Source organism: Pyxicephalus adspersus, chromosome 7, assembly GCF_032062135.1.
Source record: "Pyxicephalus adspersus chromosome 7, UCB_Pads_2.0, whole genome shotgun sequence".
NCBI classification, from domain to species: Eukaryota; Metazoa; Chordata; class Amphibia; order Anura; family Pyxicephalidae; genus Pyxicephalus; species Pyxicephalus adspersus.
In genome coordinates this window covers 28,933,786-28,949,150 of record NC_092864.1, presented here as the reverse complement: position 1 = coordinate 28,949,150, position 15,365 = coordinate 28,933,786, and the positions used below count along the sequence as shown (strand labels likewise).

At 39.1% G+C, this 15,365-nt stretch overlaps 1 protein-coding gene across 1 annotated transcript in view; it reads left to right on the top strand.

The window, feature by feature from the left end:
- LOC140336023 (contactin-associated protein-like 5) overlaps positions 1–15,365 on the top strand; it is a 221,896-nt gene that overhangs the window by 38,937 nt on the left and 167,594 nt on the right. Inside the window, exons 2-3 of the mRNA XM_072419077.1 lie at positions 5,528–5,629; positions 9,401–9,594. Coding sequence (XP_072275178.1) covers positions 5,528–5,629; positions 9,401–9,594 — 296 coding nt within the window. The remainder of the gene's footprint in view (positions 1–5,527; positions 5,630–9,400; positions 9,595–15,365) is intronic.

Here is a 15,365-nt window from a genome sequence, read left to right as displayed (position 1 = left end):
GAATTGGAAATAAGCAAATAAAGACAATGAAATATGTCACTACCTGTTATTGTTGGGCTAAGGTATATAAGTACCTGGAGTCCCTATGCGCATTTCAGCAAGACAAGATAAAAAATGCCTTTGTATATTTATTTCTATCAGATGTTATCAGGGTTACCATCATTCTGTTATTACATGAATTAAGGCCTAATTAATTGTGTCAATTACACAAAACAGAAAGGGCAGATAGATTTCCATTGTTGGAAGAATGTGAATGTGGTTTCCGGAAGGCAATGTCTTTGAATGCCTTTCTTATTTTTGGGGTGTGACCCTGGAATCATGTATACGGGACAGCTGAAATGGCTAAGCGGAACTAAACCTGACATACTCCCCCTTCCATCGTAGGACCTCACCATCTCCCTTTTTTATTTCTTCCTGTAGGTGATCAGCCATCTTGATTGATCATGCCAGGATGATGTAACATTCATTCCTGGCACGCACAAGGGAACCTGGAATTGCCAAATTTCCCTGGCAGCCAACACTGAGCTGTAAATGTTCAGTTCATTGATAATCCTAGCAAAAGTGGAATGGTGGCTTAGTGGCTAACAGGCTCATCTTGCATCTCCAGGGTCTCAAATTTTAATCATGGCAGAGGTATTCTCTACATGAAGTTTGTGTTTTCTTCTTGTGTTTGTGTGGGTTTCCTCCCATGCTCAAGAAATATACTAGTAGGTAAATTGGCTTCCTCCAAAGAAAAGGCCTTAGTCTGTGTGAGGGGTATTGGGTTATGGTAAGAACACTATTTGGAGATCCTCTGATAGACAGTGGCATGACCATGGACTAGTACAGACAAACTTTACTAATTACTAATAGCTTAGGACTATGGGAAGGGCCATTATATACGGGCATTCAGACTAAAGGGTGGATATCCCAGATGGCCCACATACAGTGATAGAAACGTAATAGAGATTCTAAACTTTCCCAATGCTTTACAAAGCCAAAGGTAGCTTGGCTTTAGGTACACTTTAAATAGTACGTGCAGGTAAAATGCTATTTTAGTTACTTTAGTTAAGATGGGAGGAAGGAGTTTAGGTCACATGTCTCCATACTGCAGAATGAATCTGCAGGAAGAACGATGCTAAATGGTAATGTATGCAATTGAAAAGGATAGCATCTAGATGACCAGTTGCTTTTCTCTGAAGAGGAAAGTACAGGTCCACTTTAAAAAAATAGGTCAGTCCAAAACCCTGCCCTGTGTCTTATTGTTCTCATAAACCTGTCTCAGCATAATCTCTAATGAAAGCTTTAGACTGCATGCCAAACCGTGCTGTTTGCTTGAGAGGATCTAAATGAGCTTTGGGCTTAATTTCTTCCTGACTTTGTACACCTTTGAGCACCTTTCAGCTCCTGCACATCTCACACACAGGATGCTGCCGCCCCATAATGCCTTGGCCTATAATGCACTCCAAGCGTTGTGGTCTACATCCTCCCATCCTGGCTTACCATCAAATAATCAGGCCGGATCAAAATGGAAAATCAAGCTGATGTTCATCTTAATGACACCTATGAAGAAAATACTGAGAGTGCTAGATGCACAGGTTATGGCAGTCATTATAACCTGGCATTCCGGGAATTAATTAATGTTACTAAAACCCATTTCAAGCCATTTGCTCCTATGTTGTGCTGGAAACATTTCCCTTTACCTATTTTCCTATCACACATCAGGAGGTGGAGGACATCTCTACAAATTGTCATCTATTGGAATCTGGACATTGGAGTCCGCAATGGAAGATTTTCTTACATTCTTATTTTACATTTTGAATTTGCTATCACTTTCTGTTTTTTCCTGACAATAATCCTTAAGACAAAAGGAGAGTGTTCCAAAAGATTCCTTCTTTTCTTGTGGATATTTGTGACAGCCAGTTTACCTAACTATATATATTAGGTTTTTGATATAACAGTATAGAACAGTGTTTCTCAACCTTTTTAACATGGGGAACCCTGGAAATAACTTGCAGATCTTTAGGGAACCCCTTCTATAATTACTATATCCACAGCTTACAGTGTGGGGGTCAATGGGAAAATGCTTCTTACTTGGTGGGTTTTGGAAAGAATGTCATCCTTGCAGATAGCCAAAAGGATCATTGGTGTCAGTTGAACTGACCTGAATGTCACGAATTGCCCAATGCTCAAAGAACCCCTAGAAAACTCCAGAGGAATTTTAAGGAAACCCTAGTTGAGTAACACTGGTAGAAATGTTTGACCTAAAGGCCATTGGGCTCTATTTAGGTCGAAATTAGGATCAAGCTAATCCTTACATAATTGCTTACAAACATTACAGATAAAAGAAAAAAAAGGACGTTCTGGTTCTGATGTTTCGGGGCTTTAAATATGAACAATTTGGCTAAATTTTGTAGACGACTACCAAACCTAATGGACATCCCATTCAAAGGTGATGGGCATTAATATTTTATGGCCTCCACTTATCTGGAGAGACTTTCTGCAGGATTCTGTAGTGTCTTTGGGGATTTTTGCCAATTTTTGGGATCATGTACTGATGTTGGAGGACAATACCAGGCTCACAATTGGTGCTACAATTAATCCCAAATTATTTCAGTGGGGTTGAGATCAGGGATCTGTGCAGGACCTTTGTTTCCTTTACATCCAACTGGTTAAACCATATCTTCATGGAGCTGGGCCACCAGAACATCATTATGCAGGAACAGGAAAAGGTCTTCCCCAGACTGTTTGCAGAAGGCTGGAAGACCACAATTTTTGAAAAGCTGTAGTAACAACAGTACTCTTAAATTGGAAATACCTAGACTCCATTTTTCAGCAGGAGGTCCAGACACCCACAGACATAGTATATATATACATAGTATATAATATTGGAAATATTTGGGACAGTAAATTGACTGAAAATAATTAGTTTCCTCTTGCAACTAGAACTTTTACATTTTTCAAACTTCTCACCGGGTAAACAAAAGAGAATTTTAAAAACAAAAAAAAGAATCATTGAATTTTTCTGAATTGTAATAAATAGATTTTTCCCTGTGGCGCATACCAGGTAAGCCATACCGGAAAATAAGCTGTATTGAACATTTCTTAAGATTACAGTCGGCTAGCATTTTAGGCTTTTAAGAAAATCATAGTAATGTAAAAACTGCATTTGCATACATTCATTGCTTTTCTTTTGTTGCTGAAAACTTGTTCTGTTCAGCACATTTACTTCCATCTCAGGAAGAATACATCATTCAGTTTGTCTGCCAGGGAATAGGCGGTGAGAGGAGGGGGGCACATTGTAGCCTGGTGCTTGTTAATAAAAATAGAGACTAAAATGACTTCACATAAGTTTGAGCAATATCAAAATTGAAGCTATGCCTGGATTTGTTCACCTTGTTCTGTAGCTCCCTGCTGAGAAGTAAACTTTATAAGTGGTAGTGTTTTCACCTTTTCCAGTGGGGAGGCTGTCAAGGCATGAAAAACAATATCTCTCACAGTACATCTAAATAGATAGAACTATTGTGGGTGCAGGGCCAGATTTATATCTCAGTAGATTATAGATACAGAGGAACTATCAGAATTACTAGGGGTTCGTGGTATACAATGCAAGGTACAGGGGTCAGTAGTGTGTACCACAGAATGCAGGGGTGGGTAGTATGATACACAGAGAGCCCGGGTCAGAAGGGTGTAATGGAAGGTACAGGGGTCAGTAGTGTGTACCACAAAATGCAGGGGTCTGTAGTATGATACACAGAGAGCCCGGGTCAGAAGGGTGTAATGGAAGGTACAGGGGTCAGTAGTGTGTACCACAAAATGCAGGGGTCTGTAGTATGATACACAGAGAGCCCGGGTCAGAAGGGTGTAATGGAAGGTACAGGGGTCAGTAGTGTGTACCACAGAATGCAGGGGTCGTAGTATGACACACAAAGTTCGGGGGGCCAATAATGTGTAATGGAAGGTACAGGGGTCAGTAGTGTGTACCACAGAACGCAGGGGTCGGTAGTATGATACACAGAGTGCAGAGGCAGGCAGGGTATAATGGAGGGAGATTATAGGCACAGAAGGACTATCAGAATGACTAGGGGTTTGTGGTATATAATGCAAGGTACAGGGGTCAGTAGTGTGTACCACAGAATGCAGGGGTCGGTAGTATGATACACAGAGTGCAGAGGCAGGAAGGGTATAATGGAGGGAGATTATAGGGGTTTGTGGTATATAATGCAAGGTACAGGGGTCAGTAGTGTGTACCACAGAATGCAGGGGTCAGTATTATGACACACAGAGTTAGGGGTCAGTAGGGTGTAATGTAAGGTACAGGGGGCAGTAGTGTATACCACAGAATGGAGGGGTCGGTAGTATGATACGCAGAGTGCAATGATCAGGGGTGTCTATTGAAGAGTTCAAGGGTCAGTACAGTGCAGTGCAGGAGTTAGAAGTAGGTAGCCATGAGTGCGTAGGTCAGTAGTAAATATTACGGCATGCAGGGGTCACCAGGCTTATGCACTGTATCTCGGGAGTAATGAATGAGAACATAGAAACAATGAAACATGGAAACATGAAACATGTGCCTGACTGCCATCTTTTTACCGTTGGCATCTTTAGTGGCAAACCTGATCCTGGGTGGCTGCAATTCCTTTTAAAAAAACACTAGTTGCCTAGCCGTCTATATCTTCAATAATTTTTTGGGGATACACGTACACTAGATCAGCATAAACCTATCAATGCTAGACCAACTCTAGCCAAAAAATCCAGTGGGAACAATGATACAAATCTGTATGGAGAGACCATGCTTTTGTAAAAACACACCGCCGGGGAGACAAACAACAAGAACCAAGACACAGTTCATCATTGCCAATATTAAGAGAATAGTGCTGGGTATTGTCTATAGAAAGCTTAGAGGGGAGCATTTAGTATTCAACAGGCACATAAAAGTAGAGGGCCAGTTGTAAAGACTCCCTTCCTGCTTATCGACCGGGATGGAAAGGTAAATTAGGACATAATTTCTAATGAATATGACCCAAAAAAAGTTCAGTTCAGGCACACTTGAAGGTAGAGGGGGACTGGGATCCATGCTGTCTTATAGAATGTCCTATAGAATTCCTTTAAAAATCAATTTCTTTATCACCATCATGCAGTTTGTTTAAGACTGCAAGACCTGCACCTGTTCAGAATTTAATCCATGTAATTAAATGATTACTCCTAATTAAATATGCAAAATTCATAGGTTAATGCACCTTGCAGCCTGTGGGCTGCCTGTATTTTGTCTGGGTGAGTTTGTATTTGTGTGACAGGTAGGGATGGCGCTGCCCTCTGTAGGTGAGATTCCTTGGCACCTGATGGCAAGCTTACTAATAATATTGTATATTTAAAATGAAAATATTTCTGTATTTTTAATATGCATTTCATAGTAAGAATGAATGGCACTATTACAAAAATGTGGGATGGCTGCTGGCTGGCTCCATAGTAGGAATCTTCTAAAAAATAAAGCTTATTTTGGATTGTCGGTCTGTTGGTGACAATTTCCCATCTTTTTACTCTTCTGCAGATAATTGCAATGATCCCCTGGTTTCCCAGCTGCCTCACACGGTGTTTGACAGCTCCTCGCAACTATTCAGCCACAGCAATGCGAAGCTCAACAGCCACAATGGTAAGATCAGTGTTTGAAGTATCTGTCACCATCTAGAGATCTGCCATGAATAATTTATCAGCCTGCAAGTGTCTAAACAGAATCGGCTCCTCCTGTGAGCATTATTACGCATAGATTTTTCCCTGAAATGTTCTTAGCGCCAAAAAAAAGGTGCGTAATAAAGAAAAGCTGTCTTAAAATTGGTGTTTTCAATTAAAGCTGATCTCTGGGTAAAGGGGTGAAATAAGCCCAACCTGCAAAAGTAGAAGAAAAAATAGTAAGCCATTAGCCTTTGTCCTTCAACTTCCATATTGCTGATTTTTGGCTGCTGTAGGGTGCTAAGGTCCCTCCTGCCAGTTGGTACATCATTACAAGACAGAAAGTGGAACGTGGTGTAGCAAGGAAGCAATAAAATTCTATTCATCAAAAAGCGATGGGTACCTACAACAGCTGAATATAAGCATCTACATTTGTTCTTCACAGGCTGGGCTTGGATGAATTTGGTCTTTGTAGTGAAAAGTTTCCCATAAGGCCCCCTTGTTACTTGGGGTTGCAAACTGCTCTGTAACCCACTCCCAGCCGCATTAAACCACTGCTATGCACCCAGAATCAGCAAACTGTACAGCAGATCAATGTATTTGCACATGCTCACTTTGAATATGAGGTGCCGTTCTCCCGGAAAGCAACAGCATGGCCAGAAGCGATATGTGGCTTACAGAAACCGGAATACAAGTGAGTGCACATTTGGTTGACTAGGAGCATTTGGGAAAGTGGTTGTGCCTGAGGTATAGTACTGTGGTCAACCGCATATCTGAAATGCATTTGTTCGCATGCCACACTGCCAAGCAGCAAAAAGAGCACAGAGACTGGATACATAAAATAAATACTAAAGGAATGTTTACTTACCAGGGCAAATTCCTACCTTGCAAGGGATAGCTCACATATCTTGGTGAATGTGGTGAAAATTCCCTTTGCAATAAATGCCCAATCATTTGCAAGGAAATGTAAATAATGTAATTTTCTTTGCACACAATTGGATAGTTAAGGTCAGCAGATCTTCAGCTCTGTTACTAAGCCAAGTGGAATATCCTTGCCAAGGTGATAGCTTAATTTGATATGTACACTCTGTTATCTTTTAGTTAGTCACCCTCTTCACATACAGTTTCTGTTCTATTTTCACTGCCCAGCAGGGTAGCATGGGGACAATTTCTTAGGCTCTTTTCCAACCTGTAGCTCAGGCTCAACCTGGCTCCCAGACACTCCCTTTTAAATAATGGTTGGGAACTTTTTGTGCACACAGTTGCGATGTGGTGAAGTTCCTGGAAGCGACATATCACTTCGGCTATGCTGTTGCTTTTCTTCCACTAGAAGAACTGCACGGCAATTGCAATGGCAGTGAGTGCTAACATGCTAACGTGTGGTTTTTATGTTTACTTGACAATATATGGTGCGTAAACAAATTATTGAGAGTTACAGGAGGACACAACAAAACATACAGGGATCAAAACTATGCGTAAGCACACACACACATGCGCACACTATCTATCCCTTCCTAGCAAATGGCACTGGCAATGTATACACACTAAAAGTTACTTAGCTTCAGTAAGAGATTTCATTAGCAAACAGGACTCGGACATTAGGTGATCACCTTGGAAAACTGGGCACTTGATCTTGAGTCTTTGTATGTTGAAGCTTCACAGTGGTCCCATGTCAGCCAGGAAGGGTCCTTTTCAGCGTTTCCTGGCTTCTCCTGGTGGTGTTCCACTTGAGTCCCTCTTTTATTAGGAACATTTGTGGCCATCAGCATTGTCAGGTCAGCACCGGAGGATTTGGTATGAAACAAAGCAAATAAAAATAATTGTATTTTCAAAGTCATCTGTCACGCACCAAAGGGAGGCTTTTATCTGCACATTAAAGGTGCCACAACAGATGGGATCTATTTATTCCATCCTCTGAAATAAACTGATACAAAAAAGTATTGTATATCCTAGTGGGAAAGGGATGTTTATTCTGGGTATTTATCTTTGTGCACGTAAGGAATCATTTTGCAAAGATATCAAACATGCATTTTTCAAACCTCCTTAAATTAACTTGATAATTAACTTTCAAAGCCACGTTTTACAGGCTTCAGGGAACGACTGTAGCAGAAAAGGATACAAGTGGCTGTCAGCCTTTTGTTATTGGAAGAGAATGTTGGTATCATTGGTTGGACTGATAAGTCTTTGTTTTAATTTTTGTTTGGGTTGTTGAACTCTAGCTTAGTGGTTCACCAATGGTGGTTTTGGTTGTCCCATAATTTGGTCCTGGGCTTTCAGCTCCCAAAGGTTCTAGGCAAGAAGTTGGTTCCCTACTTTTTTCATTCAATTGGGACTATAGGTCCGCAACATAATGGGGTGCTTCCTCCCTCCCCATGTGGCACAAGATCAACCTGTTCCCAGTAATTAATTTTATAAAGTGGGGTACTTGGGTTAGATGATGGTGAAGGTGAGAACAAAGCATCCACTATGTTTGGGGGGAAGGGATGCTGGCCCAATTGATCTGTCTCCTGTAGTCTTTGACGAACTGGAGAAACGTGACACAGGTAAAGTAGACTTGGTGCCATCTTGGAATCCTGGGATCTGTCTCCTGTAGTCTTTGACGAACTGGAGAAAGGAGACACAGGTAAAGTAGACTCCGCTCCATCTTGGAATCCTGCTGGGTTCTTTGGTTTCTGTTGTTCTACTCTTTTTTTTTCTGCATTTTGTCATGATCCTTTGTTTGCTGAGAGATTCTCTTTATTAGAGTGTGAGTTGGAGGGATATAAGTGCTACAAACGTCGCTATGTTCTCCCGGTGTCACGGAGCTCCTAGATCAGGTGGCCATCTTGGAATCTGGTCGGACATTCCGCCTGATTCCTCACTTTAATGGCACCTGTGAAGTTGTGAAAAGCAATGTGTCTAGTAAAAAGATCAGTTAGACAGTCCTAACAAGACTAGACCCCAGATGACTCCTTCATATCCCCAATCCGAACCCCTTTTTTTCCCATGATGACATATTCTCTTTCACCATTTGGGAGGCCATATCTGTTTTTTTTCCTTCCAGTGGTTGTGCTTTAACACCCAAGTAGCGAAAGTAGCAAAATCATGTAAATCCTAGTAAGTAAAGATTCTTGCTTTGTTCACAAATGTCTCTGCTGCAGACTCTTACCTTGAAAACTATAATTAAAGAATAGGACTGCTTGAGATGACAGTGCAGAGAATTCATAAACTTACTAGTAGGGTCTCCAGGTGTTTTGTTACACAGATATGGATCAAATATAGCAAAATTGTTTTAATGTTGTTTTGTTTAACAGATCCAAAAAATTAGAGTTTCAAAATAGGAGAGATCCATTGCTAAGATTTACATACAGGCCAAGGTTCAGATCATTAGGTTTAATCCATAATAGGTTTCCTTTATGAAGAAATCTCCCAACAGCCATTTTATTATGTAATCCTTGTCTATGGTGTTGAAATAATTCATGGCTCTTCTTTTTTCATGTCATCATGATGACATGCAGCACACAATTGGCTAATATATTAATCTTAGTAAATATAGATTAGTTATATAGTTTCTTTATTTCATAACATTTAAATAAATTTCCTGCAAAAAAAGTGGCCCTAGCATGAATTAACATTGTTCTTTAGTTCACCCCTAGGAAACAAGATGGCAATGCATTGCCGGATAACTGTTTTATTTTAAAGTCATATACAGAACAATACAGTATATTAAATTTTCAATACATTCTGTTTATATATTTCCTGCTTGTCATTACAGGACCCGGTGGCTGGACACCATTGGAATCCAATGGAAAGCAATGGCTACAGGTAGATCTAGGAGAAAGATTCAACATCACAGGAGCAGCCACACAAGGCCGATATGGGAGTTCTGATTGGGTAACGCGATTTAGCGTGATGTTCAGTGACACAGGGCGCAACTGGAAACCATATCATCATGACAACACCATCTGGGTAGGCTTCAGAATTCTAATCCTTTATGATTTTTTTTAAATCAACAGATGGTTACTGTAGACAGAAAATGATTCCTTTGTCCTTTAGTCAATGATTTCAATGTTGATTGCAGTGTTTTCATAGTAGGTATTAAACTATTAAAAAATATAGAATAGAATTTATATTTACCAGTTATAAAATCAGTTATTGTTTGTTGGACATTTTCAGTTTATGTAGCACATTTTGCCCTCATAAGACTCCAGGCACACCAGGGAACATGCAGTTTGACAGTAATTTAAGATGAAATATTGCAATTACTGGCTTGTTCAAGCAACTTCAGTTTCCTCCGTTGTGAAATTCTAAGGGGAAATCTATTTTCTAACAGAGCTGGCAGAGAATCATTGACAATGATGTAACCTCTTTCCACCATACATGAAACGATTTGTAACCTATAGTGCCAGTTCTAGAAATGGCTTCAAATCAGTTTCAGTTTGATGAACATTGTCATATTCAGGTCATCAATCTCAAATCATTTTTATTCTTTAGATATTGATAATGTTTGTTTGGCAGATCCTGATCATAGTGATCAGTGTATTAGTGATTGGAACTAGCCCTTTATGGTAAATATTGATCAAAAAGTCGATGACAATGGTCTTAAAATTTGATTTGCAAAAATACTTTTAAAAAGCTTCAATTTAGCTGGTGATCTATTATGAGATTTTTATGTGTTTGGGCCCCATTACTTGAACTGTCCAGTTTGGATTGCTGAAGCCATAGTTGATGTTTGGCCTTTTATATTGCAGTATGTTTTAGTTTTTTTTTTGGTTATTTTCATAGAATCCAGAAACAGCAAAAAAAAAAAACGGGGACAAATAAAAGAGAGGGAAGCTCATTTTCGTGCTGCTTTCCTTTCATTGGTCATTTGTAAGCCGGGGTGGGTCTAGGACAGTGTGTCCCAACCTTTTAAACATGGAGGAACCCTTGAAAAAACATTGAGGTCTTCAGGGAACCCCTTCTTTAATTACTATAACCATGGCTCACAGTATATTAGCTTGCTGGTCAGTGGGAAGAATGTCTCTTACAGTGCTGGCCATTGGGAAGAATGCCACCCTTACAGATGGACAAAAAGATCATTTGTGTCACCTAAACTGACCTGAGAGGCAAAAATTGCTCATTGCTCAAAGAACCGCTAGAAACCTCTGAAGGAACTCTTGGGTTTCACAGAACCTTGGTTACAAATCACTGGTCTAGGATGACATGGGCTCAGAGGCAGCAGGTTAATAGAAGCTGGCCATTAAACTGAGGACATCAAATGGCAAAGAAAACAATCTTGATATAAGCTGAATATTACAGGCTGATTTTTTTTATTTTTTTGATTTATTTTCAGTGGATTTTTCATATTCATCCTGTTTTTTTTTATTGTAACTGCTTTAAGGATTTTTTCAGCACATTTTCAGCTTGCAGATGCATAAAAAGTTATTGTAAAGGGAGACAGTCGTATTTTTTATCACTGACATTCATGGGAGGAATTGGAGTACCTGGCTGAGACCCCCAGTGGGGTTTTTTTTAAAAATGCGAATGAATACATTTGCATGATAGACACAATTAGGGTGATATTTTTTTTTTTATATTTGTCTCCTATTGGAAAAAAAAAGTGAAGAGAACTTTGCTAAAAGGTGCTAAATGTGTTTTCCTATTCATTAGCAACATTAATGCAAATGGAACTCAGTCAATAGTGCGGTCTTCCCTAAAAGCAGCACTTTCTTCTCTTTTACTCAAAGGAAACAAATTAAAAAGAAATTTTCCATACAGCTATATGTCTCGGGGAATATTAAAGCCGCTGCTGCTTAGAGCGCCTCCAGATTGAAATGGATGGTGAAGGAGAACGGCATCAATTATGCAGCATTAAGAGTTTTCAAGATGCTTTATTGTACAGGACCTCCTGCGATGCAGCTCTTAACAATGCCACATATTTAGCTGACTTCATCCGCAACTGCACTTACAGTTATCATCATAGAATTTCCGTTCATATGCATTGGGGTGTTTTTTTTTTTAACCATAAAAGTTTCAAAATTCGTGTCCACATTAAAGGAGCTTCTCACTCAGAACATCAGAGGTTATCCCCAGTGTCCTGCTTTTCAAAGTAAACTTCTTATTAGTGCATTGGTTGGTGAATTTTGGCCAAGCTTGATTTAATGAAAGTAAAAAAGATAAACTTTATTCTTAAGGCAGAACTAAACTTGTGTGACTCACTTATCCATTGCAGGTCGCCTCCATCTACCTTTCTTCTTCTTCCTAGAGATGAACCTCGACTATCTTGATTGGCCATGCTGGGATGAAGTTACTCCCGCGCAGGCATGCAGGAGTTCATTGATTCTTGGCACATGCAAGGAAGCAGGTGTTGCTGTTTTTCTCTGGCTACCAAAGCTGACACTGCACATGTGCATATTTTTCACATTTTGCCACAGTAATTAGGCAAGTAAGGCGGGCTATTTCAGAAGGGACATCACCTGCCCCTTCCTGCAAAAACCATCTGCCAGATCCTTTAATATGTGAAGTAGGACTTTAGTTTCACTGGTGAAAAATCTTTCAGCTCCATGTGTTTTCTATGGCAGTAAATAATTCTCCAACAGAATTCACTTTTTCACTCTCAGCATGATTTGGCATTGAAAGAGAAACTGTCATGTAAAGTACCAGTGACTTAGGTTAGACATCAGCCCCTCCCACCCCAAAATACTCATATACTCACCCTTGCAAGTAACCCCTTGATCCATTTTGCTATTGAAGTCGGACTTCAAAGTATGGGGGCATGTGACCTTACCTAAATGACAGATCTTGGGGTTGACTGGCCAGATGAAAAGGAAGATTTACCGATACTGATGTTTTCACAGCTGTATATTCACATAATCTGAGACTTTATTTAAACGTCAGCAAGGTGTGCATTATAATTGCTGAAAATTTCAGTCCTTCAATAATGACAGCAGGAGTTGTAGAAGCTGCCCCTATAAAAAATGGAGTGGTGACTCTCTTTACAAACACTGTTTAGATGTGATAGGGAGATACAAAGTAACATTGTTTCACTTATCTGTAGATCCCTTTACTGGGATGATGCCATCCTGACCTGGCAAGATAAAAAAAGTGCTCTACATGCTTTATTATTCATATATATATTAGAACAGAGAGTATTACACACTTTACATCTAGGATTTGGTAATATTAATCCTTTTTGCTGTTCATCTTAATCATCTTTTTTCTGTGCTCCTAAATTTGGTACATTACACATTATGAATAAAATGCCCTGATGAAGCTATACTTAAACCCTGAAATGTGCTGCCAAAAATTTTCCAATGAGTAAAGTCTCTTTAAAACTATCTATCTATGTGATTGTTCTCATTCCTTTGGGTTGAAGAGGACCAGGCAACCCTTTGCTCTGGAATATTATAAATTAAAACATAACAGATGTTTTTACCTTTTCCTACTCTAACCAAATAAAAAACATTGGCAGGAGAAGGATTTAAATGAATCACGTTCTCACATCTATATTGCAAAACTTGTAAGAAGGCTATCATTTTCGTTTAAGTAACCAGAACTACGAACATGGGATATTTCTCTCGGAGACTCACGCCCATCTACCATCTGTTAGCGGATCCACAACACTAATTAAACATGCAATTTCCAAACTTGGCATTTCCACTGCAAATAAACTATTTCTGATTGAGGAGAGTGCTTATCTGGTTGGGATGGATGGGAAGGGGGTGGGTTCTAAAGCTTTCCTCTAAACAAATGCATCATTAATTTGCTCTCTGCAAACAGTTTGTACAGATTAGCCAAGTTACTTCAAAGAGATAAGCAGTTTGTAAACAGCGGAACATGGAGCGCTGCATCCTCCGTGAAACAGCGGTGTCAAATATAATGTTTCATTTTTAATTCTAAATATTTTATCTTTGGATTAAGCATAACTGTTATAGGATGCAGAGGCCAGGAGGGGCTAGGAGACATTTGTGGCCCCTTAATATCTCTTGTTAGCATGATATAAATAAGCAATTATGCTATTGCAAATCATTAAATCATTTGTAGGTTAGGGTCCAAATTTACCCCAAGACCTTCCTCTCTCCTTCACATTTATGCATTCATTTCTCTTTTACCTATTTCCTGTAGTAAGAAAAAGCTTTTTATCTCCCTTTCCTGTGCCCTTCATACTAAAATTCTTGCAGGGTCAGCTTCCTAATACACTATCAGGCCTTTGTATCACATCATGGATATAGGGCTGTGGGAGTAAAGGCAACATTTTAGTTTTTCTGGGAAAAAGTCAAGGTATGCATGTAAGGAGCATAGAGGGGTGGGGATGGATGGAACTCTGTAGTCCAGAAGAATTCAGTGCAGGAGTTGTCAGCTCAAACTGGAAGATAGAGAAATTATGTATTTCTGGAAGTTGAGATCAAAGGTTATCCTAATACTTTATAGGGAGAATAATGTAATGTTCGGGAAATGTTCATATATTGCACTGATGTAAATTATTATATTATGTTATATTATATATACATTTCCCCATTGTTTAGAAATAATATTAAATAATTTTTTATATAATAATAATATTAATAATTAATTTTTATTTTATCATATTTTTATTGTAGAGCAAACCTTGCTATGTGAAATCAATTTTTAAACCCAGAAATATTTAAATATATATTATATGCAACTAATAAAATGTTAATATTTGTCTCTGGGCTCCATTCATAAAACAGGGAATTAGTCATTCCTTTTCTTGGTGGGACTCCTCCTGTCTGATTCCCTGTTTAATAAATAGAGTCCAATATGAGCTTCTTGCATGCCTGGGAGTCAGGATGAGCTGATCAGGGTTGCTGAATGTATAATTATTAAAAAGTAATGTACTGATAGGAGGAAAAAGGCAAGGTGAGCAAAGGGATGACTTATTCAGTCTGTTTCTGGTCTTTCACCGTATTCATGCACCTGGCTGTGCTTAGTGAAGGAGTTGTGTAAATCCCAGGACTAGAAGGATGAAAATACATATATGCATATTTAGCTTTTACCTGTCCATTCAGTTTTAATGTTTTTAGCACATTTATGAGAGTTATTTTTCATATTGATTAGCCAAAATGCAGCTAGTCCCATTGCAAATCCTTTGACTCCCCCAATCCATCATCAGTCATATGAGACAGACAAAGCATATTGGATTGGTTGGTATGTTGCAGCTGTGACAGATAACTGCTGGTTCGGACTTGAATCTTAAAACCTGAATTCCAAGGAACGTTTTTACATTCTTCACCTTTTGACTTGTCATTAAGCTATTGAACTCATCTAATATGGAGGATTCCGATAAGTGGAAACAATGGATATTTCCTCCTTGAATTATAGTTTCAGCACTTTTATGGGCCGCTGGGACACACAAGATATACAAGGTAAAATAATTGGACTGCAAAAAGTCTGTGTAATAAATAACACTAAACTTCTATAGATTCTCACCGCTCTGACTGACACAACAAAAAATATTAACTGTCCCCAAATTATTTGCAGTAGGTAAGAGGTTTTGTTCATTGTAAAAAAATAGAGTTATGTAATTTGTTTTAAAGACCAACTTGACAAAAAAAAGTTGAAAATACAATTTTGTGCAGTTGGCTGGAGTGCCAAGATATCGCCGTTATATTACCAGTCACTACCTTTGCAAAGCTCAGCATCAATTCGATGGGATCCCTTGCCAAGCATGTGACTTGTAACCCTAATTTCAATTACCAAAAAAATGTAAATTCACAATAGGGAGCATCAACAGCACA